Raw genomic sequence first — 23,141 nt, 5'->3', positions numbered from 1 at the left:
GGGCCCCGAAGACTGGGGCAGGGCTGGGCGGTGGCTTGCTCACCCTGGACTCGCTAGTCCACTTGCCCAGTGGCCATGAGGACTGGGGGAGTGGCACAGGGTTGAGGGTTGGGGGAGGAATTCAAGCCAGAACAAGGCTCAGAGGAGCCAGAACGGAACCAGCCAGGAAGGGAGCAGATACTGGCTCCCGGGGAGTAGCCCCAGCACACATACATGTGCATACACACACGCTTCTCTCCAGTCAGGGTTACCATGCACACACAAAGATGCGTACACATGCACACGCCCGCTTCTCCCCTGACCCACCACGGATGGGTGGCTCGGTGCCGAGTTCTGCTAACATGTTGCTGGCATCCAGCCTCTCGCCCGGCTCTCCTGCCTTTACTGTGAAGTCTGCAGGGGAAGTTGCATCCTCCCTTCTGTCCTGTGAGTGACCGCGTGAGCGCCAGGTACATGGAAGGGACTTTGTTGCATAAACATAAGCTGAGAAGTGACAGCTTAGTTCCTGGGGCTGGGATGCAACGTGCTTTCCCCGTGCCGACTCAAGCCATGGACATGCTCCAAGGGGCTAACTGCAGGGCTCTCAAAAACAACCGTCATGCTGCCACCCTCTGTCTGGAAGAAGCTTCAGACTCAAGCTCTGAGGAGCGGGCAGTTTTTCCAAACTGAAAGACTTGCTGAAGGCAGCTGCGTGGCACCGGCATCAGGAATGCCGAGGGACAGGTTCAGAACACCACAGCCGCCTTCCTGGCTGCTCTCTCTCAGCCCAACTCTCACTGAAGACTTCTGCTAAAGTCACCCAAGGCAATAAACTGAGCCTGGGTTGCAGAAGGGGAACAAAACTGGCACAACCCAAGACCCAGCACAGCCCAAAATACATAAATATTTAAATAAGAATAAACCCAAAGGAAAAGCCACACTGCCAGGAGAAAGACTTTGGGGGCCCAGTGCTTGGGGGAGGGGATAGCTTGGGCCTGCAGCCCAGAGGCATTCCTCCCAGAGGCCTCAGGGTGAAGGTCGCCTCCGAGGGCCTAGCCCTGAGTGAATCTCGCCCTACAGGTGCTCCCCATTTATACAACTCAGCCACCTTTCCTCCCAGTGACAGACAGAGAGTTAGAGATGAAAGTCATTACTGTTCAATACAAGGAAACCTTTGCATGTTTCCAGACATCAAATGGCAAGCTCCATCAGAACTGAGACCAACCCACTCTTCACTCACTACTGGCTTCCTGTCTCTTCCCTGGTTCCTCCCCACCAGCTCCTGTTTCTTGTGCCAGTCTGAAGCAAGCAAGGGTGTTGGGGATGGTACACCCAGGGCTTAACAAATGTAAAGGTTAAACAATAATTCTGAAAACGGGATGGATTAACTAACATGTTCCACAGAACCAGACTCCAGTTCTGACCAGTGGAAGACACTCTGTTTTGGTCTCAAGGAAACAGACCTGGGAAACATACCCTGAGGGATTCAGCTAAGCTCTGGCTAAAACTGTGGGAACATTCTGGCCTTTGGTGACAGATTCATGTCTCAGTGAGAGAGGTTGCAGCTGGGAATCCAAAAGTCAGAACGAAACTGTACCTGTGTTCAGGGTGTGGTGCAAGTCCACATACTCATCAGGACAGCAAAGGGGGCCAGGGTCCCAGCCGCCTGCTCCCCCCTACCCAAACCCCCGGCCAAGGAGACTCAGAATCAAGTGAGACAAACACTCCAGCTGGCTTCATGTCAAATTCGAGGTTTACTCATGATGTCCACTTTAAAGTTACTTTTGTTAAAAATGCAACTATGCCACTCGAAAACATGACTGATACAGAACTTCACAGCAAAGTGTGGGGGACTGACGACACTGTGGGCATGGCAGGACTGCAGCCTCACGCCTGCATTAGCCAACACAGTGATAACATCCCAATGGGGACATGACAACACACACCGGCGGGCCACAAATGTCACGGCCCAGGAAGCAAGAGATCACTCATGAGGCTGATGGTTTAAGGATAAAGCAGGCCAGGAATCTTGAATGTCTTAACGTCTACAGCCACCTGATGAGAAGGTGGTCAATTTCTCCTCCCGCACCCCCAACAACAAGAACCCTCCCAGAGCACGCTGCCGTTCACAGGGCTTCGGCCTGGCCGGAGCTGCCCACTGCCCTCCCGGCCCAAGTGGCATGTTACCTATGGGTTCCAGCGCAGGAGTCGGAGAGGTGCAGTGCATTCCCCGGGCCTGGGCAGTGGGTGAGGGTGGCCCTGGGGCCCCACACACCTGGCTAGGCAACGTGTACAATGCCCACACTGCTGAGGCCTGCCAGCCAGCGGTTCTCCAAAGACCACATCTGATCACCCGCGCAGGGCCTACCACACCCGCTCCCCACAATGCACATGGGGCCCTCGGTGACTGAGTGGGTCGCTTCTCTGGACGGCAGTACTGGGCCTCAAACCTCTGTCCTGGTGGGATATTGCCTCGACGAAAAAAGACAACAGTGACACGGGACACACACAACTCACACATCACCCTGCTCTTTTAAGAATGTACTTTATACAAAATAACCAATTCATACGGAAATAAATCTACAGACCTCCAAGGATCAAAAAGATTTTTAAAAAGTTGTTTTAAAAAATTATCCAACACACAGTATAGAACTAAGTACTGAGGTAAGTGTGGCTCTCAGTGAAACAGGGGATCAGCAGACCAGACAAAATATACACAATATAAAAATAAATAGCATTCCCCTTCCCAGTACTGGCCAGGATCACACATAGGAATCTGCAGCAGGAGAGCGGACGTGGGCCCAGCTGGGAACAGCGTTCAGCGCCTCACTCCCGGGCCTACCACCCTTTCCAAACACACAAGACACTCAGCTGGTTAACAGGCTTTTCCACATCAGCCACCAGGGCACAGCGAAGGAGAGGCCAGCGGCTGAGGCCACTGACCATCTGCTCGGCCAGGGCCCGTGAAGCACAGGAGAATGGAGCAGCTGGAGGTCAGGCTCGCGCCCGCCTCACACAAGGACGCAGCAGGGAAGGCCCAGAACTCCAGGGAGAGTCCAGACCCAGAACAGGAACCAAGTCTCACTTGAGGGCTCAGCCCCTGGCAGGGGAACCCACACCCGGGGCGGAGGCTGAACAGCCTGACTCCCACGCACCCTGCTCTCTGTGGAGGGCACCCTGGCCCTTCCCTGGGCTCTGACTCGCTGGCTGCAGCTGCTATCCGAGTGTCCCTGCCTCGGGGCTGCTGGCTGAGGGATCCTGGGACCTGAGAGCTGTGTGTGTGGCTGAGACGAAAACTTTTAAAAAGCGAGAAAACCACGAGCCCACGCGGCCCACTCCTGGAACTGGCAGGAACCGGCACAAGGACGCTCCTGGGGTCTGGGGGCCAGGCTGGCCGTGGGCTGAGGGCTCTCAGTCCACGCCAAAGGTAGTCTTCTGAGAGTCCCCTGGCCCCGCCCAGGGAGGACGCCCTGCTGACCACAGGCACGAGGGCCCCCCAGTAAGGCAGATGGACACAGCAGCACTAGTCTCACTTTAAAGGAGGGCCAAGAAAAGTGTTCTGAACAGGAATCCACGCGTCTGTCGTCACTCGGTCTCCACCTGTCTTCAGTCTAATGAATTTTAGCCAAGAGTTCTTCTTAAAGGAGGGGAAAAAACTCAAGGCCAGAAACATTCCATAAGGCTCTTGTTTCCTATCTGGATCTTTTCTGTCTCCTGGGTCTGGGGAACAGTTTCTAACATAATGACTCTAAGGTGAGCAGCGGACAGGAGTCCTCCAGGTCCCTGACAGGTGACAGCGGTCCCAGGGAAAGGCCCCCTCCAGGACCTCTTCCCAGGCTAGTGCTGGTCGGGAAGAGTGCACGGGCCCTGAATGGGGGGGTCGGGGGGGGACCTGAATGGGGGTGGTCCTGTGGGGCAACGCAGCACAGAGCCACACTCCCAACAGGGCTCCCCAGTGCCTGGCCTCTCTGCTCACCCCGAAGGGAGGCTCTGGGGCAGCGGGAGACGGGGTCGGGCCTGGGGGCTGAGCCACTAGAGGGCTGTGCATGGTGGGCGGACGGAATGGGCAGGATTGCCGTAGTCCTCCTGGCCCTGCCCCAGCCTGGTTCTCCTCAAGGCAAGGGTGCCCGAGGCCTTGCACCCAAGCCAGCTTCCACACTGGCCAGAGCAGGCTCTGGGCTGGGAACAGAGGCAGGGGCCACGGTCTCCCCGCCCAGCTGGTGCACAGACACACACAGAGCCCGAGTGTGCCAGGCATGTTCCCTCACTGCTCTAGAGCAAAGCTGGATTTGTCCACGACCCTTCCCCATCCTTCCCAAATGGTGATGCTGACATCCCCACCTGGAACCACATCACGCCTGAGACAGGGCTCCAACAAGAACCAGAATTCAATGGGAACACAGCCCCCAAACTTGCCCCACTTAAAAGCACGCCAAATTTAAAGTTTAAATAAGTCTTTAAAAAAAAAAATCGTGTTTCTGCACATGTCTGGAAGGTGCCTGCATTCCCAGCGCTCCCCCTGCCCGTGCTCAGCATCTGGGCGTCTGGAGCTGGCATCTGGTCTCCACGGGGACTCTACTACTGGAAGCACGGGTTTGCTCCAGCTTCAGCAAAGATGCTGGGACTGGATGGAAGGTTCTCTTGGCCCCTCACACAGCTGAATTTATAAGAACAAGCGCAGATCAACCAACCAATGTTTTCTGCAAGCTTTTCTACTATCTCAAAGGCATGCTTAAAAATACGCTATTTTTACAAAGACCTGTGACTTCAGGTATCTCCCTTCAGCTGTTTCCTCCTTTGCTTTTGTGGGATATTCAAAAGCTTAGAACAGGAGTCCTAACTTTGGTGGCATCTCAGCTAAACTCAAAGAATGCTTAACAGGGAGAATCCAGTGTCGCTTGCTTCTAAAACCATAATAAAATAACTGAATACTGTAAAACTGTTTCCTATCACAGACAAGTGACTTCAAGAACTTGTTCTCGACAGCTATTTTAAATCACCATGACTTATTTTACTATATTCACATAAAATGGATAAAAACTATATATACTGAAATATTCCTAAATTCAAGCTGTAAATCTATACGATACATTTTTCCTATTAAAAACTGTGCAGCTTCTTTATTGACACTAAACATATACAAACCTGAGTAATCACTGCCACAAACTGATTTGTGCAGGAAGCTTGTGACGCCTTCCAGACCACAGTCCCGGCAGGTCTGTGACAGGACGCGTCACCGCACCTTCCAGCGAGCAAATGCTCCTGATACTGGTTTACACCTATCTGGCGGGCAGCTGGCCAGCCAGGAGGGGCACTGCTATCTCGGACCATGACCTGGGTGCCAAGCGAGGCGGCTGCCCGAGGGGAAGAGCCGTCAGAGGAACAGCAGCGCCAGGTGCGCCCCTCCTGCAGCCCCCCAAGAGTGAGTGGGAAAGGGCTGTAAACACAGGGGGTCAGCAGGGCTGCGGGCCCACCAGCCAGACTCTATCCCCATCACCCACCCCGCCGCTGTATGTACAATACATTCACCACCGACAGAAATCATCATAAAGGCAACATGAAAACTCTGTAAACTGGACCCGGCTCCAAACACACCCACACGAGCAGTCCTGTCCCCAGACGGCTACCTGAGTGTAGCTGCCACGACAGCCCACCAGCACCGCCCCCAGGTCAGGATGTCTTCCCTGAACAAGTGTCCCAGGGCCTGGAGAGATCACCAGAGTCCAGCCTGTCTGGTCCCCACTTTCGCCTAGGACTTTGTGAGCGCGTGAGTCGTGAGGAGGGGCATCCAGGCTTCAGGCCACACACAACATGATGCTGGTGACAGGAGAGGCGGGTGGGGCCAGGCCCATTCTGCACTTGCAGCTCTCTGTTTCCCTGGGGCCTGTCTCCTCCTGGGACTAGCTCTGAGAGAAGCAAAATACAGTTTCAGCAAAAGTGACACATGTTAACTGTTAAAAACAACAAAGCCACGGAGCCGCACACACTCCTCCCATCTAGGAAAACGGCGCAATTCTGCTTCACTGGGTAGTCTTGCCAGGTGTGGTTTCTGAGTCCTGGACCCTGACTCAGCCCAGTGGCCAAAGACTGCTGCCTCCAGGGAGACCAGGGATGGGGGTGGGGTTGGGGGAATCAGACTCTTCCAGATGATGTAGACAAGGAGTCACACCACAGAAGCCAGTCTGGGGAAGGAAATCTAACCCATCTCAGAGCTGGTGCCTGGGACAGGAATAAGGGGCTGGCGGGGCAGGAGAGAGCTGCTCCCGAGGCCCTCTGGCCGCACGGCCCACAGGACACAACCCCTTTCCAGGCACCGCCCCTGCAGCCACAGCTGCCCGGAACCACACGGACCTCACTGTCCACCATTCTGACCTGATCAAGTGGAAGTGTTGGGGGCTTCTGGGGAGGCAGCTCCTCCTGCGATGCCGCTGGTGCCGGTGTCTTTGGGAACGAGGGGCGGGACTGGACCGAGGGCCCCTGCAGTCTAGAGACATGAGGAAGGAACAGTCAGGAACGCATGTAATGTCCTCAGTACAGAGGAAAAGGCGCACAGCCCCACCTGGACCATCTGGGCTAGTGACCCCTGACCCGGGGGCTGCCACGTGAGGCAGGAAAGACATGTCTGATGCCACCTGCACAGTGCTCCTGACAAAGGAGTTCACTCTGACTCTGAATTGTGACTAAACAATGAGAAGATGCCAGAGCCTGGGGCGCTCTGTCTTTGAAATACAAAGAATGGAAAGCCAATGTTGTAAAGTACTGAGCAGGTACAGCACCCAAATGTAGAGTCATGAACTGTGACTGGATCCTGAATGGGGAAAAATCAGAGCAAAACAGCGAGAGAAACAGCTACAAGAACACTTTGGGGACAACTGGAGACATCAGACAGTGCCTCCATCAGAGCACTAACACCAACTTCCCTGGCCAGGGCAGGGTCTGGGCTGCGCCAGAAAGATGCCCTAGGCTAGAAGACACACCAAAGGCTCAGAAGAGAAGGCAAAGAACAGACAAGACATGACAGACGGTCAGAGAGGGGTGAGCACACGCAGAGGGAAGGCCCTCAAGCTGGGCACTGGGGCTGGGAGGACCTGGGGGGCTCGCGGGTTCTCACTGGGCCTGGGGGGGCCAGGGAGCACTGGGATTCTCAGGGTGGTCTGTGCTGCTTTATGATGGGGCTTCCCAACCTTGACCTGGAGACTCCCTGGATCTCAGGTTGTCTCGCTGGCCTCAAGACACAGCTACTAGAATTATCAGGGAGTGGTGTATGGCCAAGTCTGGCTCTGGATACAATGAGTTTTCATTCAGTGTCAATGGAGAAATGAGTGGTGAGGGGTGAGACTAGGATACCATCCGTGACTACCCACGCAGATCTGAGACCCCCTCTCCCTGGCAAAAGTCTGCCCACAACCCCAGGACTCTGGCGATTAGGTGTCCAAAACCTAACTCAACAGCACTGAAATGCCCATTCACCTTCATGAGGAAAAAAATACCACACACACACAACCCACACGCTCCTCCTGGGTCCAGACCACCCAAGTCAGTCTTTCATTCCCAAGCCCGCTTCTCTTTGGGAGACTAGCATCTACTCTGCTTCATCCCATAGAAAAAAGGCACGCAGCTGCAGCCTTACCCAGACGGTCTGTACGTCTCCTGGAAGGACGCCCTCACCCCATTTCCGGGGCCCATCTGCTCCATCATCACGGCCTGGAAGTGGCCCAGGCCCTCCTCAGGGTAGCGGTAGAGGGGGCACTCGGGGGACAGGCCGTTGGGCTGGCCCGCCACTGGGCGGTGAGGTGGGTGAGTAGCCGAGGGGGAGGCGTAAGCCCTGGGCTGGAAATGCGTGGCCGGCCGCTGCGGGGGATAAGGCGGTCCGGCGTGCAGCATCACTGTGTGTGGGGGGAAGGCAGGCGAACCGAAGGCCATGCTCGGGCCAAGCGGGGCCGGGGGCGCGCCATAGAGACACTCGCTGGCCGACAGGGAGCCCTGCCTCCTGGCAGCCGCGTTGTGGTTATCTAGGTCCAGGAACTCTTTGGGGCTCTCTGGCTGCTCCACAGACTCATCCTGCTTGCCCTCGGCGCCAGGGTTCTGCCCCTCAGCCGTCTTGGCAGCCACGGCGTCCACCCGCGTGGGCGAAGTTAAGGCAGCGCTCAGAGCCTCCACCGCGTCCAGCCGTGTGGGGGGGGTTAAGGCAGCACTTAGCGCCTCGCAGCCCTGCAGCCCGGTCACAGCGCTCTTGTCGGGGAAGAGGGGCCTGGCAGGGGCGGGCTGAGCTGGTGGGGGCCCGCTCGGGCTTACAGGGGCTGTGAGGTGTCTCGGCCAGTCTGAGAAGGTCTGTGGACACGAGTAGTAAGGAGTCCGAGGGTAGTGGTGGTAGGAAGGCTGCGGTGGCGGCTGGTAGGGATACGGCATGCCCTGGTGGGGGCGGTACCGAGGGAAGACTCCAGAATGAGGGTCATGAGACTGAAATGCCCGAGGCGGAAACGGAGGAGGGTGCGGGGCTGGAGGCTTGCCCCCCATCACAGGACCCACAGCCTGCAGGCCTGGGCCCACATGGTACCGTGTGGCAGAGCTGGGGAACTCCAAGCCAGGCGCATACAGAGGGGAGCACGCAGGCTCTGCAGGGGGCCCAGCCTCAGCTGGCGCCCTGCCCTTGCCCTCGGACCCACATGGGGAGGCTTCCACCCGCAGTCCGTTTTCAGGCAGTGGCCCCAGGTCTGCCAGGGTGCACGCCTGGGCGGGTGGGCTGGCGAAGCCACTCCCTGAGAGCCAGGCAGGCCTGACCGTGCTCGCCGGGCACCCGTCCCCAGGTTCCGAGGACTCCAGCCGGAGCTCCGGGCCCTCTGGGCCCCTTCCTTGGGGTGAGCTCCGCCTGGCCAAGTCGGCCTGCAGAGGGGGCGCAGGGTGAGGTAGCTGCTTGAGGAACGCCCCCTCTGAAGCACCGACACTCGCTGGTCTCTCCTCGAGCCTGGGCAAGGGATCCACTGCAAGGAAAGCAGAGACAAAGTCACACCTGGTGAGCTGAAACCCTAGCACACAACAGGAACAGGCAGTCAAGATGACAATAACGTGCCCCCCACCCTGCCCACCACCTGTGATCTGTGTGCCTGACTCCAAGGAGGCAGAGGGTGCACTGGCTGACTGCAGGCTGGCTGGGAGACACCGCCTTGACACTGAAGAGGAGCGGCCAGGCCTGAGGACGCTGGGAAGGCTGAGTCCCAACCCAGTCCTGCAGTCAGGACACCCACCCAGGGGAGTACGAACAGGACTAGATGAATATTTGCTAAATGAATGACAACGCCCGCTGTGCCTGGGCTTCCTGAAAACAAGACATGGACAGTGTGTAACACTCAAAGGGCATCTTCAAGGGATTACAGAAATTTAATAAACAGTCATTAACCTACTGAACTCAAATGGTTAATTACAGACTCAGAATTCTTTACTGTGCTATTGCTTTTGGTCATAAATGCATCTTATTATTATAATCTCTCAGGGAGGGCAGAGTTGTTGCCCAAGGGTATCAAAATAGGATTCTGGTCAGAGCTTACAGACAAGATCAAGAATTCAGACCTTTAAGATCAACTAGGACTGCTGGCTCCTGAAAAACTAACACTGGCTTTAAAGATCGGAAGGTACAAGCTGCACAAGGATGATTAAAACGTGCACTTTTCATTATTCAGTCAACAAAAAACATACACAGAAACATACACAGAAATAAACACAAAATGGCTTAAAGACATGACACCATAAAACTCCTGGAAGAAAATATAGGCAAAACATTCTCTGACATAAACTGTCAAGTCTCCCAAGGCAGTAGAAATTAAAGCAAAAATAAAAAAGTGGGACCTAATTAAACTTGCAAGCTTTTGTACAACAAAGGAAACCATAAACGAAATGGAAAGGCTATCTACGGATTGGGAAAACATAGCTGCGAAGGATGAGACCAGCAAGGACTTAATCTCCAAAATATACAAGCAGCTCATACAACTCAACCAATAAACAAACCCAATCAAAATATGGGCAGAAGATCTAAACACACATTTCTTCAATTAAGACATACAGATAGCCAACAGGCCAAAATAAAAAGATGTTCATCATCACTAAACTAGAGAAATGCACATTTAAACCACAATGAGGTATCAGCTCATACCAGTCAGAATGGACACCACTAAAAAGTTTACAAACAACAAACAGTGGAGAGAGTGTGGAGAAAGGGAACCCTCTTACCTGTTGGTGGGAATATAAATTGGTACAGACACTATGGAGAACAGTGTGGAGGTTCCTTAAAAAGCTAAACACGGAGTTAACATATGATCCTACAATCCCACTCCTGGGCATGTATTTGCAGAAAGTAAGTAAGTGTTAGTCGCTCAGTCATGCCCAACTCTTTGCGACCCCATGGACTGCAGCCCACCAGGCTCCTCTCTCCACGAGATTTTCCAGGTAAGGATACTGGAGTGGGTTGCCATTTCCTTCTCCAGGGGAGCTTCACAACCCAGCGATCAAACCTGGGTCTCCTGCACTGCAGGCAGATTCTTTACCAACTGAGCTACAAAGGAAGCCCTTTGTAGAAAACCATAATTCAAAAACATACATGCACCCCATGTTCACTGCGGAACTATTTACAATAGCCAAGACATGGAAACAACCTGGATGTCTAGCAAAAGATGAATGCATAAAGAAGTGGTAGGTATATACTGTGGAACATGGCTCGGCCATAAAAAAGAATGAAATAATGCCATTTGCAACAATATGGACGGACCTAGAGATTACATACTAAATGAAGTAAATCAGAAAGAGATAAACATATGGTATCACTTATATGTGGGATTTAAAATATGACACAAATGAAGGTATCTATGAAATAAGAGACAGACTGGCAGACACAGAGAACACACTTGTGACTATCAAGTAAAAGTGTGGGTAGGAGAGCAATGGACAGGGAGATTGGGGTTGGCAGATACACACTATTATATACAGAACGGATAAACAAGGTCTGACTTCAGCACAGAGAAATAACATTCAATATCTTGTGATAAACCATAATGGAAAAGAACATGGAAAAGAATGCATAGATGTGTAACTATCACTCTGCTGTGCAGCAGATATAATTAGCACAACACTGTAGATCAGCTATACTTCATTAAAAAAAAATAAAATGCAAACAAAACAACACAAACATCATGGCAACTAAGCAGACAGACTGCTCCTGAGACTCTTCCTCTAAAGCTCTGAATTCCAATCACATCTGAAATCATGCCTGGAAGATCGTGCTGCAGGGCGCATTCACAGAGTCAGCCTCCCCTCCAAGAAATCACTAGAAGGGAGTCTGCGCTCCTGGCCCACCACCCAGTTTACAAGGAACCACCTCACACTCTGTAGACGCCCAGGTGCCATGGCTCCCACACAGACACAGACTAGATGTCCGTCCTCAACAGGCATGAGTCACACAGAGGAGGCCCACCACCCTTCTCCTGCACTTGGGTTTATTACTCTTGTAAATGGCATTTCTAGAATCCTCCTGACGACGTGCCCATCTCACTACTGCTCCCCACCCTCAGTGTGCGCGGACGTGGGCCTAACGAGAAAGGCATGCAGTGAACTGAGCCAGGAGTAAAGCCCTGAGAATATGTTTCCCAAGGGTCACTTCAGGACAGTCCTTTTCAAGTGGGACTGGGCAACACAAAGCTTGGACACACGGATGTCAGGTCCGTTGTGTCGAGTTTGAGTCAGTCTCCCCACTTAAGAGCTGGATGAAGGCAAATAACCACCTTTGTGCCCTGGAGCTTCCATCCATACAAACAAGAATACTAGTCAAAGTCCCCTCAAGGTTTATTCTGAGAGTGAAGTGAGCGAGCTCCGGAAGACTCGGCACGAGTGGGGACACAGCAAGCACCGCAGCTGCGCCATGGTCACCGCAAATGCTCGGACTACAGCCAGCTCAACCCAGAGACAGTCAAGTGAAAGGGATCGGAGGCCAGCTGACATTTTATTTACTAGTCTGCATAAAAAGACGGGTCACTAGTTAACAGGGCAGATGGGGGGTGGAGGGAGCGCGCATGCACACATTACCTTGGCCGTTCTCAGGCTCCTGCACGTCACTGCTGTCGTGTGTCCTCCCAGGGTCCCCCGAGGCAGGTTTGGGGGCTGCCAGGCCCATGGGTGGGAAAGGGCCAGGCAGGCAGGGGGGTGCAGGCTGGCGGGGGCGGTAAGGCACACCTGGCGGGCACCCGCGGGAGGAGAGCTGCTGCATGGCCAGCATCTCGGGGCTGTCCAGCATGGAGTCCCCACCCTGCACACTCCGCAGGGCTGGAGCCGGTGCTCCAAACAGAGAACCCAGTGCTGGGGCTGCAGGGGGCTGGAGCCGCTGTCCGCCAGGTTTACACGGGGGGTGCAGGTACCCTGAAGGAGGAACGCTGTGAGGTAGGAAGCCAGATTGTTCTGTCCACTGGTTTGGGGGGAGGGGAGGTCTCATCACTCGGGAATCCATCATGTGACCCAAAGGGCGGGGCTGGTGAGAAGGTCCTGGCCCCACAGGGGGCTTCTCATCTGGCCCCAAGGGTCCGGGGTTTGCAACGCCGTGGCTCCCGTTCCAGACCGCAGAGTGCACTCGGCTCAGGTACTTGTAGGGTCGGTACATATGGCCAGGAGGGACTTCTGGGCTCTCGGGGAAGTCTGGGGGTCGGGCTGGAGCACCCCCGTGCCTGGGAGGAAGGAGCCCTGGCTGGAAATGAGCGGGGGGATACACACGCCCGTCCTGGCTGGGGCCACTCATCTGACCAAGTGGCAAGGGTCCAGGTCGAGAGCCCATGTCAGCAAGGGGGGCCAGCCCTCCGCATGCCAGCTTCTCATCAGGGAGGCCACACCCGGGGCCTCGATGGTGGTTAATTCCAGCTGCAGGCTGGCAACAGAGAAAGGGAAGCTGTGTTAACCCCGTGGTTATGGGGACTATGAATTTACCCTGGGGAGAGACGGTATTTTTGGAACAAACCTTGGCACCTGCACATGCTGAGCAGTCTGCTTACCTGTACAGCCAGAGGCGGGGGCTGGGGGCCAGGTCCACGGACAGGTGGCCCCGGGGCTCCAGAGGAGACACTGACTTCAACAGGATCCGACCCTCGGAGAGGACAAAATGCTCCCTGTCCTGTTGGCCTCTGGAGGGCACGGGGCAGAGGCAGGGAGGAGGAGGAGAGAGTACATCCTTCACGTCCTGAAGACCAGGCTCTGGCTCATGGAAGAGCCCCACTGCCCTGGCCTACGAGGGCGGATCAGGGGCTTCCATCCCCACCCTCAGAGTCCCTCCCCCCTGCTCGCCTGGAGAGGTGCATTTATGTACTGGATGTACACCATGCTTTGACTTACAAGGACTGAGATTTTAATTCAAATTTTTGCCCCATTGAGAACGTGTAGTTCTAATGATTAACAAAAAGGATTTAAGACAGATGAAGACTAAATGAAGACGGCGGAGAACTTCACACCCCCCCCCAGGCCCCAGTCAAGAGAAACTACTACAGGATGAAGCTGATCCTTGCTAGCTAGCTTGAGAAGAGAGGCTGGCTGGGGAAACGAGACACAGGGGCCCAGAGAGGCAGCTGCCGTTCGAGGCACCCACCTGGCCAGGGGCCTGCACGGAGCTGCTCTGGCCAGCCCCAGAAGCAGTGCCGCGGCGGCCCAGGGGCAGCGACTTCCCTCCATTCTCCGCGGGCTGCCTCCGGCCTGGTGCCTCTGAGTCCCGGGAGCGCGTGCACACGTGACCGCGCGCACCCCGCCCCCGCCTCTTCTCCCGCCTCTCTTCCTCCCGCATCCACGGCTCCTCGTCTGTGTCCCCGTCCTCTCCAGGAAAATGCTTCAGCATCGCCCGGTGGAAGCACCTTTCCAGGTTGTCCGACATCTTGGTGTACTCTGTGGGGGACAGAGGTGTGAGCCCCCGCAACAGACAGGCCCCCAGACCACCTCCCCCCGCTCAACTGCAAGTTCTTTAGTGCCTCCTGCCTTTAGGGCTATAGACAAGAGACGGGACATAATTTCTGGCCTAAGAAACTGTCCAGCCTGTATGGCTGGTACAGGGGTCTCAGGAGCCCAAACTGGTAAAAATTTAATTCTTCAATGCCAAACTGCAGAAACATTAAGTATAATCACCGAACCTCCAAGCTTCGGCACCTGCAGCGACACTGGCTGCGTCATCCAAGGTCTGCCCTGTGACTGTTAGACGGTGGGTGAGCAAGGCCCAGGATGACCAGGCCCAAGACGAAAACCAGGCCAGCAGCCGCCATGCCTCTCGCTGTGGAGGACGGACAGGGCCCAGCACGGCCCAGCCCATGGCTTCAACACACCCTCTCTTCATGGTCCTGAGAAAGGGCTGAACCTGGAGAAAGTGCATTTCTGGATGCACCTGTTTTTCTTGGTCCTGCTACTGCAGCAGGCTAGAGCCACAGCACCCCTCCTCCACTCACCGCTGCTTTCCCCATTGTATTTTCGACAGTTCCTGAACATAGTCTTCATGTCGTTCACAAACTCCTCCTTGGTACAGTATAAACCTCCATTCAGTTTCTTCTCCATGCTTGAAATATCCATGGGGACCTACAACAGGCCACACGCGTTACTATCTGTTGGAGGAACAGTGCTTTGCAGTCCCCACACGCTAGGAGCTGTTAAAACCTGGGAAGCACCCAGCACCCGGCCCTGAGGAGTGCCGGCTGATCACAGAACATCACAATCACCACAGAGGCGCACGCCACAGTCATACAGCTGACAAGGCCGCCTCTACCTTAATGATCTGGTAGTAGTTAGGGGCATACGATTCATCCACTGGTTCCAAAAAGGGCCAGGAATCCTTGTGAGCCTTCACCACGTCCAGAACTGAGGGGCCAAAGAGAAGAGCAGGGTCAGCACACGCCCTTGGGAACACACTTGGTAGAACACAGGCGTGGAGCGCGGGAACTGACCTTTGTACATGGCGGTGAAGTCATCATCTAGCTCGAAGCTGTGAATCAGAGGGTGAGCCATCAGCAGTGACTGAGACCCCTTCTCTCCCCAGTGCCCTAGATTCACCCTGACACACAGCTCTCTGGACCGAGACTTGGAAAAGTCCCCAGTGAACCTCTGTGAACCTCTGCTAAGGTAAGTCCATAACACTGACGACCTCCAGAAAACACGAGAGAGTGAGGGTTGGCACACTCAACCCCCGCCCACCCCCCCTCAGAGGGCTGGGGCCACTCTGCACTCACGGGTCTCTCGTCCTCTTCTCGGCCCGCGGTGGGGACTGGGGGTCCAGGTGGGACAGCTGGGGGGGCAGCACCTTCCCCTGGGCCAGCAGCCAGGCCCGCTCCTCCCTGAGCCGGCGCCTCTTGGCTCGATCTGCGAGAACATGGAGCACAGAAGCGTCAGGATGCCACAAGGGAGACCCGTGCTCGACTGCGCCCTCTGCCGACCTCTCTGCGCGGACAGGAGAGAGGCTTCATGGACTCCTGTCCTGGTCACAGAGAGGGAGGTCAGGGAGGCGAGCGGCCCTGGAGGGTAGGGGAAGGAGCGAGAGAGCGAGCAAGCAGGTTAGAAGGAAAAGGGGAGCAGAGGGTCGACAGACAATCACCCTCGCTGACCAGCTCCAGCACTTTCTATGTTGCCCACACGAAGACAGTATCTCCTGTTTAGGACCAGACCTCACTCCAAACACACCAGGACTGTACCAGCCCTCTGAAGCGCTCACACTGGTTATCCCACCCATGGCACAGCCGCCCGCCCCCATCCACACTGGTGCAGGAGGTGCCAGGGAACTGAAGAAGCCAGCTGGACAGGGCAGGAGCTGGAAGGGGAGGCATTTTCTGGACCCCAGACATGGCCACGAGAAACACACTGCCAGTGCACTGCTGGCCTGCTGGCAATGGGGAAGGAAGAAGCAAGGACTCAGGACACCATCTGAAGGCAAGACACATGACGGAGGGATAGGCGGGAAGATGCCCGGTGGGAACAGACACGGCCCACAGACGCCCGCTCTCACCAAGCTCCCTCGCTCCAATTTCATGCCTGGGTATAAATAAACTTGCATGTGTAAGAGAATCTATACCTGCTTTAATTAATCAGAGGCATTTTGCTATTAACAACTTTTATTAAAATTGGTTTCTAAGAAAGAGAATGATTTCAAGTTTAAAGAAAAGTGTAACTAAATTAATGCACATCCATGTATCAAACTGTTAAACATTAGGCCTCATGAACTCAATCCAGGATTTCACAACCAGTCAACCGATTCTTCACGTCATCAGAATCACTGTCTGAACAGACACTCCTCCCCAGCTTCAGGCAAGCCCCGGGGCCCACAGGTGAATGCAGTGTCGGTGCCCCCCACAGCTACAGCGACTCCTTCGCAAGCGATGCCACCACCTCACTCACTCCCACGTCGTGATGTGGGGTGTAACGTGGAATCCTGATGCTTCTGTTTGGCTGCTCCAGACAGGAGTGGACCAATATTTACTACTTGTCAACACGTGCCCAAAAAATTCCTTCAATTTTTAAGTAAAAATAAGAAATTTTTCACTTGCACCAAGAATCGTATTGATTAGTGTATTCTCCATTTTGTTTCATTATTTTCTGCTATTTTTCAGGCAACTTCATTATTCCATCTTCCCAAAATTTTATCATTTTGAGCAAAGAACTGTTTCAGGTGCATTTTACAGCCTTCCGGGGAACTAAAATTTTTTTTCCTTTAAGAGAATTTTGTAAAGACCAAAACAAATGGAAATCCAATGGTGTAATGTGTATTGAATATGGTGGATGAATCAGAACTTCCCAGCCAAGCTGTGACAGCTTTGCCTGGTCATCAAAGAAACATGCAGCCTTGCCTTATCCTGATGGAAGACTATGAGTTTTCTGTTGACTAATTCTGCACGGTTTTCATCAAGTGCTGCTTTCACTTGGTCTAACTGAGAGCCGTACTTGTTGGAATTAATCATTTGGTTTTCCAGAAGGAGTTCATAACAGAGACTCCCTTCTGATCCCACCATATACACAACATCATCTCCTTTGGATGAAGACCAGCCTTGGTATAGTGCTGAGACTTCCATTTGGCACTTTTAAATATTTTCCTTCTCTGTTCTCACTGTCTTCATCCTTTCTTTTCCCCACTTTGGTGAGCATCTTTATGACCATTACTTTAACTCTTTACCAAATAAATTACTTTTTTCTGAGGTTTTAATCTCCTATTCTTCTGTGTCTTCATTCTTCTAGACCCTCTGTGCTGGTTTCTATGCAGCAGATGAACAATCACCTCTCTGTCCTAAAGGCAGAGCCTCACAAAGGAGACCAGCCTTTGTGTTCAGCCCTGCCCAGCTCTTGGTTATCTCTCAACTTCCTGTGGTGCTTATCCAGACAGGATATATTTTAGTAAGTCCCAGTAGTTGAGAACATGCCACGATCTGTCAGTGTCCCAAAGTGAGGTACCTCAGCACCTAGATTCAGGAGGTTGGGGTGAGTGAAACTGTGTGACGGTACCAAGAGGTGCGAACCCCAGTGACAAAACAAGTTGGTCCAGGGATGTGAGGCATCGTGTGCTGACCACAGTCCAGTCCAGGATGCTCTGCTGTGTATGTGAACAAGTGTGGTACAGGCTGCATGACTGCATTAAAGACACTAGCCATGATCATGGTCAGAATGGAGCTAGCCTATTATGAATCAGAAAGCAGTAACTAGCAAAGCAAAGGGTCATCACATGATGAGGCCAGATGCAGCCCAGCCGAGAAGGCGGGACGGAAGGAACCCAGAACGAGGGCAAGGACAATGCAGGGGCGGGCCCCAGGACCCCCGCCCCCACACCCAGCCCAGCAGAGCCGCTCCTACCTTCCACGGCCTTGACCCTCTCCTCCAGCTCCCGCTTCCTTTCCTCCTTCAGCAGCTGCTCCTGCTCCTTCTTCTGCACCGCGAGAAGGATCTGGCGCTCCTCCTCCTCCTCCCGGCGCTTCTGTTTCTCTAGCCTGCTGAGCACAGGGGTCTCCTGTGAGGAGTTAGAAAGTTCAGTCAACATGCAATAAAGCAAAACCAGGTCTTTGCTCTGAGTAAAGAGTCCACATTTTCTATCCCACACACAGCATTAAATAGCTGGATGACTTCTGCCTTAAATGCAAGTTCATCTTGTCATCTGTGCAATCAATGAATGAGTACAGACACACTCACAAGACACAATGGGGAATGAACAGGGGGGAGCTGGGCCCGATGGTCACGCAACTTGTCGTCTCTGGGAGACAACCTTCTGGAGAACAGGCTGGAGTGGAGAGGAGACACCAATCTCCCCTAAGTAACGAAGAAAGGGGGAGACAGCACAGACAACTTCAGTCATCTGCATGCCTCAGAAACTTCTAACTTCTGTACTTTCCTCTATTAATCAAGCAATTAAAGAAAAAGGAGGGTTCGGTGGGAAGGGCCACCATTTTGCCTTAAGGAATAGGAAAGAGATGAAGTGACAACACAGAAAAGCACCTGACTAAGAAATTTAAGGAACGAAAAGATAACCAGGACCACTACCATCAATAGTTTCTCAAAGTCTTACTCTGGGTGTTTCCAATACCGCTAGTTCTAAGCCATCTGTAGCCCACAAAACTCAAGCTATGGCTGAAATCATTATGTCCAATTTCTTCCCTGAGCTTCTGTGCTGATGTGTAAGGTACTTTTCCTTTTTTAAAATTATTATTCAAGAGGTAATAATTGTTACCTGTAATAACAGAGAATGCCTGTAAGATGCACAGATACAGAAAAAAAGAATCAGGTGTATGCAAAGGAAAAATGCACATTACAGTGTATAGCAAGAAACGTCAATTATTCCAAATCTGGTGAAACTAAATCAGGAATATGATGTTTTTCTTTTCAATAGAAAGAAGATCTAAGAATTTTCTACATAAATATCTTTACTCTGTGGAAATTACACAAGTGGTCTTGACATGGAGAAAAAAAGATGATGGCAGATTGCCATTCAAATGACAAGTGTTCATTTGACACTTCATTTGACATTCAAATGACAAGTCGCTCAGTCATGTCCGACTCTTTGCGACCCCATGGACTACAGCCCACCAGGCTCCTCTGTCCATGGGATTCTCCAGGCAAGAATACTAGAGTGGGTTGCCATGACCCGCTCCAGGGTATCTTCCTGACCCAGAGATCAAACCCAGGTCTCCTCCACTGCAGGCAGATTCTTGACTGTCTGAGCCACCAGAGAAGGACATACATATGTATGCCATATATACAAAATCATTAAACACAGAAACCAATCTGACTGACATTTTTTACTTTTTAATGGTCCTTAAAACGAGTTTCGATTATCATTTAACTCAGAAATAGAAAGTGCTCTTGCCTAGATAACAGACCTTCTGAAAGTCATTTTTACTGTTCAAATTCTAAGCTTGACTTTAAAAGAGCTGGCTAACAAACAAGGTAAAACTCTTTCAGAGTAAAAGAAGAGAGATGAAATTTTTTTAAAAACTTAACTATTTTTACTGTACCATGTACATGTACTGTATCATGTATACTATAGTCAGTCGCCCAAATAGAATTAAACAAAGTTCCTTGACTTCTAGATCCTATAACCAGAATGGGGGGTCTGCACGGCGTTTACAGGAGCTGGATGTGCTTTCAGAAATGGGGCTGCTGCAGGCATCTCATGGACAAGCCTCCCGCTGGCAGGGACGCGCCTCCCCATCCTCTGCCCCTTCATCCCTACACAGGTCTCTGATCACACCCACTGCGGCAACATCTCTCTCTCCCTTGCTGAGAAGTCGTGTGGAGTTGCTATTAACAAAGCAAAGCAGACCAAACCTCTCCTCTGCTCAGCTCAACAAGGATCCATGGATAGGGCGGCGGACAGGCAGGGGACAGTGAACACAAGCCTGGCAGGCGGAATTACTTCCTTCAAAGAAAGTGCTGCATTTTCTACACGTCAGACCCAATGAAAAACAGAGAAAAGCAAGTGCTAACCACATAGTGAAGACAGCATGAGCATGTCCTCCCCTGCCTAAGGAAGAACACATTGTGGAACATGCTCCCTCCTGCCACAACAAAGACATGTTACAGAGGACAAGCATCTCAATGAGGACTCAGGTCAACAGTAACTAGGTAAACAAAGAAGATATGTCTCCTGCCTGAAGCCAATGCAAGGAGGAGAAAAGGGAAAAATAGGTCACTATGCACATCCTAAGACTATCTATATAATTTTTTCCAACAAATACAACAGTGTACTATTCTTAACACGGAAAGATATCTAAAGCAATTAACAGCTGTTGCTGTTCAGTTGTTAAGTCCTGTCTGACTTTTTGTGACCACCAAAAAGATGAAACATGAGTACAAAATTCACAGAAGGTAGATAAAACACATCCATGATCCTAAGGAAAAACAAAAGACTATTCATTCACAGCACTGTAAAAGATGAAAAAAGTGACATGTCTGCAAAGACGTGGTAACACGGAGAGCTCAAAGTGCTGGGGCCACGGATCTTCCAGAGGACGAGAGAGGCACATGTCAGCAACCCTGGGCAGGGTAATCACATTGTATGACTTCATCTTACAGTTAGACAGCCAGACAAAGTGTTTCTGAGTACGTTACAGTCAACATTATTTAAAATAGTGAACAACTGTAAATATCTTATAGGTTTAAAATAGGTAAAATTACATAACCATTATGTAGTAATTAAAATTGTTTTTCTGAAGAATATTTAATGAAATATGAAAAGGCTCATGATATTAAATGAAAAACACAGGTCATACGACAACAGGCAGTATGATATCAGGTTTGTAATAAATGTTCAGAGAAAAGGCCTGAAGCAAACACATGAAGCTGTAAACAGGGAACCTGTTGTTATGTCTCCTGCACTTTTACACTCGACTCCCCAGTTTTCTATAAGAGCGAATAAACTCCTTAGGACACAGAACAACCCCTTCCCAAATAAGCTGGGGAAATCATCCAGTATTACATGTTCTACAATGATCTAATTTTTATTAACTTTTTTAATAGAGATAACATTGTAGTGGGAGTAAATTCTACAATTCAAATGTTAAAAGTACCAAGAGGTTGCTACCATGTATAGACTTTATGGTGTGGCATTAAAATTAATTTTAAATAGATTTAAGATATTTTGTTAAAAATGAAACAGGAATTTTTAAATTTTTTGTAAAAGTATTGCTGATTTACAGTGTTGCCTTCGTTTCTGCTACACAGCAAAGTGAATTAGTTACTGTTGTTGTTTGGTAGCTAAGTCATGTCCAACTCTTTGGGACCCCATGGACTGCAGCACTCCAAGCTCCTCTGTTCTCCACTATCTCCTGAAGTTTGCTCAAATTCATGTCCATTTAGGTGGTGACGCTACTGCACCATCTCATCCCCTGCTGCTTCCTTCCTCCTTTTGACTTCTGTCAGTTATACATATACACATATCCACGCTTCAGTCTAGACTCCATTTCATCATTACAAACCACTGAATAGAGTTCCTAGGTTCCTATTAAATATCTTTTATATATTAAAGCAAAAAATTTAAAACTTAGGAAAATCATAAATGCCAAGGACTGCTGCAAAATCAGAGATTATGCATCCTTTTGAAGCACACATACAGATACTGAGGTGAAATTCGCACGAAATGAACAGCTGTCAGTGCACAGCTGAGGGGTGCTCAGCATATTCACAACCACCATCTGGTTGCCCACAGAGCACCCTCAGCACCGGAGATAAAGCCGTGACCTCCATCCCAGCCGCGCCGCACCCTCACACTCCAGCCCCTGGTGACCGCCAAGTGATTCTCCTTCTGTGGATCTATTTATTCTGGACGTTTCACACAAATGGAATTATACAATTTTTTATCTAGTTAGTTGCTTTTAAAATACATTAATGTTTATACTAAGCACATAAGAAGTAATAACTTACGCACAGGGATAATTTGACAGAATAGCACTGAAACATGTATATCACCATATGTGCAATAGATGACCAGTCCAAGTTTGATGCATGAAACAGGGCACTCAAAGCCAGTGCACTGGGATGACCCAGAGGGATGGGAGGGGGAGGGAGATGGGAGGGGGATTTGGGACAGGGGGGCACATGTATACCTGTGGCTGATTCATGTCAATGTATGGCAAAAAATACCACAATATTATAAAGTAATTAGCCTCCAATTAAAATAAATTAATAATAAAAATAATAATAATTTAATCACCTGAAATTAGAGTATCTTAAAAAAGCACACTGGTAAGACTCAATCGCATACAAATAATTCTATTAAAAAATGAGCCAAGGATCTGAACAGACATTTTTCCAAGAAAGACACACAGATGGTTAGCAGACACATGAAAAGAGGCTCAACATCATTAATCATCAGAGAAATGCAAATCAAAGCCTCACACCTGTTAGAATGGCCATGATGGGTATCAACAAAATGACAAGAGATGGCAAGTGCCGACAAGGATATGGAAAAAGGGAACCCATGTGCACTATTGGCAGGAATATAAAGTGGTACAGACACAACGGAAAAAGAGTACAGAGGTTCCTTGAGAAATAAAAAACAGAATTTTATCATATGACCCAGCAATTCCATTCCTGCCTATCTTTTCAAAGAAAGTAAAAGCACTAGCCTGAACATGAATACAACTCCCACGGTCACTGAAGCACAAGAGCCAAGACTCGGCCGTAACCTACGTGTCCACTGGTGGATGGAGGGATGGAGAAGGGTGGTGTATGTACAAGGGAATATTACTCAGTCACAGAAAGGAAATGCTGCCATGCATGACTACATGGATGACATGAGGGGATTATGCTAAGTGAGATTAAGTCAGAGAAAAGCAAATACTGTATCAACTCACCTGCATGTGTAGTCTAAAAACACTGAACTCAAGATACAGAGAATAGACGGGGGTGAGCAAAATGAGTGAGATGCACAGACATCCATTTATAAAATAAATAACTCCTGGGCATAACATGGGCTTCCCTGATAGTTCAGAATCCATCTGCAATGCAGAAGACTCCAGTTTGATTCATGGGTCGGGAAGACCTGCCAGAGAAAGGACAGACTACCCACTCCAGTATTCTTGGACTTCTCTTGTGGCTCAGATGGTAAAGAATCTGCCTGCAATGCAGGAGACCTGGGTTCAATCCCTGGGTTGGGAAGATCCCTGGAGAAGGGAAAGGGGATGAGATGTACAACATGG

At 51.1% G+C, this 23,141-nt stretch overlaps 1 protein-coding gene across 2 annotated transcripts in view; it reads right to left on the bottom strand.

Annotated features, from left to right (window-relative positions):
- Window positions 1–1,788: 1,788 nt before the first annotated feature.
- The window catches only part of CECR2 (CECR2 histone acetyl-lysine reader), a 116,490-nt gene continuing 95,137 nt past the window's right edge, over window positions 1,789–23,141 (bottom strand). For both annotated transcript variants that reach the window (XM_065943253.1, XM_065943260.1), the window contains 11 exons: window positions 17,806–17,959; window positions 15,204–15,333; window positions 14,922–14,959; window positions 14,744–14,835; window positions 14,430–14,556; window positions 13,589–13,878; window positions 13,002–13,130; window positions 12,049–12,877; window positions 7,610–8,960; window positions 6,352–6,463; window positions 1,789–5,885 (listed from right to left, as the gene is read on the bottom strand). In XM_065943253.1, the coding sequence (XP_065799325.1) occupies window positions 5,880–5,885; window positions 6,352–6,463; window positions 7,610–8,960; window positions 12,049–12,877; window positions 13,002–13,130; window positions 13,589–13,878; window positions 14,430–14,556; window positions 14,744–14,835; window positions 14,922–14,959; window positions 15,204–15,333; window positions 17,806–17,959 (3,258 nt within the window). In that variant the 3' untranslated portion in view covers window positions 1,789–5,879. The remainder of the gene's footprint in view (window positions 5,886–6,351; window positions 6,464–7,609; window positions 8,961–12,048; window positions 12,878–13,001; window positions 13,131–13,588; window positions 13,879–14,429; window positions 14,557–14,743; window positions 14,836–14,921; window positions 14,960–15,203; window positions 15,334–17,805; window positions 17,960–23,141) is intronic.

Source organism: Muntiacus reevesi, chromosome 1 (assembly GCF_963930625.1).
Source record: "Muntiacus reevesi chromosome 1, mMunRee1.1, whole genome shotgun sequence".
In the NCBI taxonomy this organism is placed as follows: Eukaryota; Metazoa; Chordata; class Mammalia; order Artiodactyla; family Cervidae; genus Muntiacus; species Muntiacus reevesi.
This window is presented reverse-complemented; position numbering and strand designations above follow the sequence as displayed.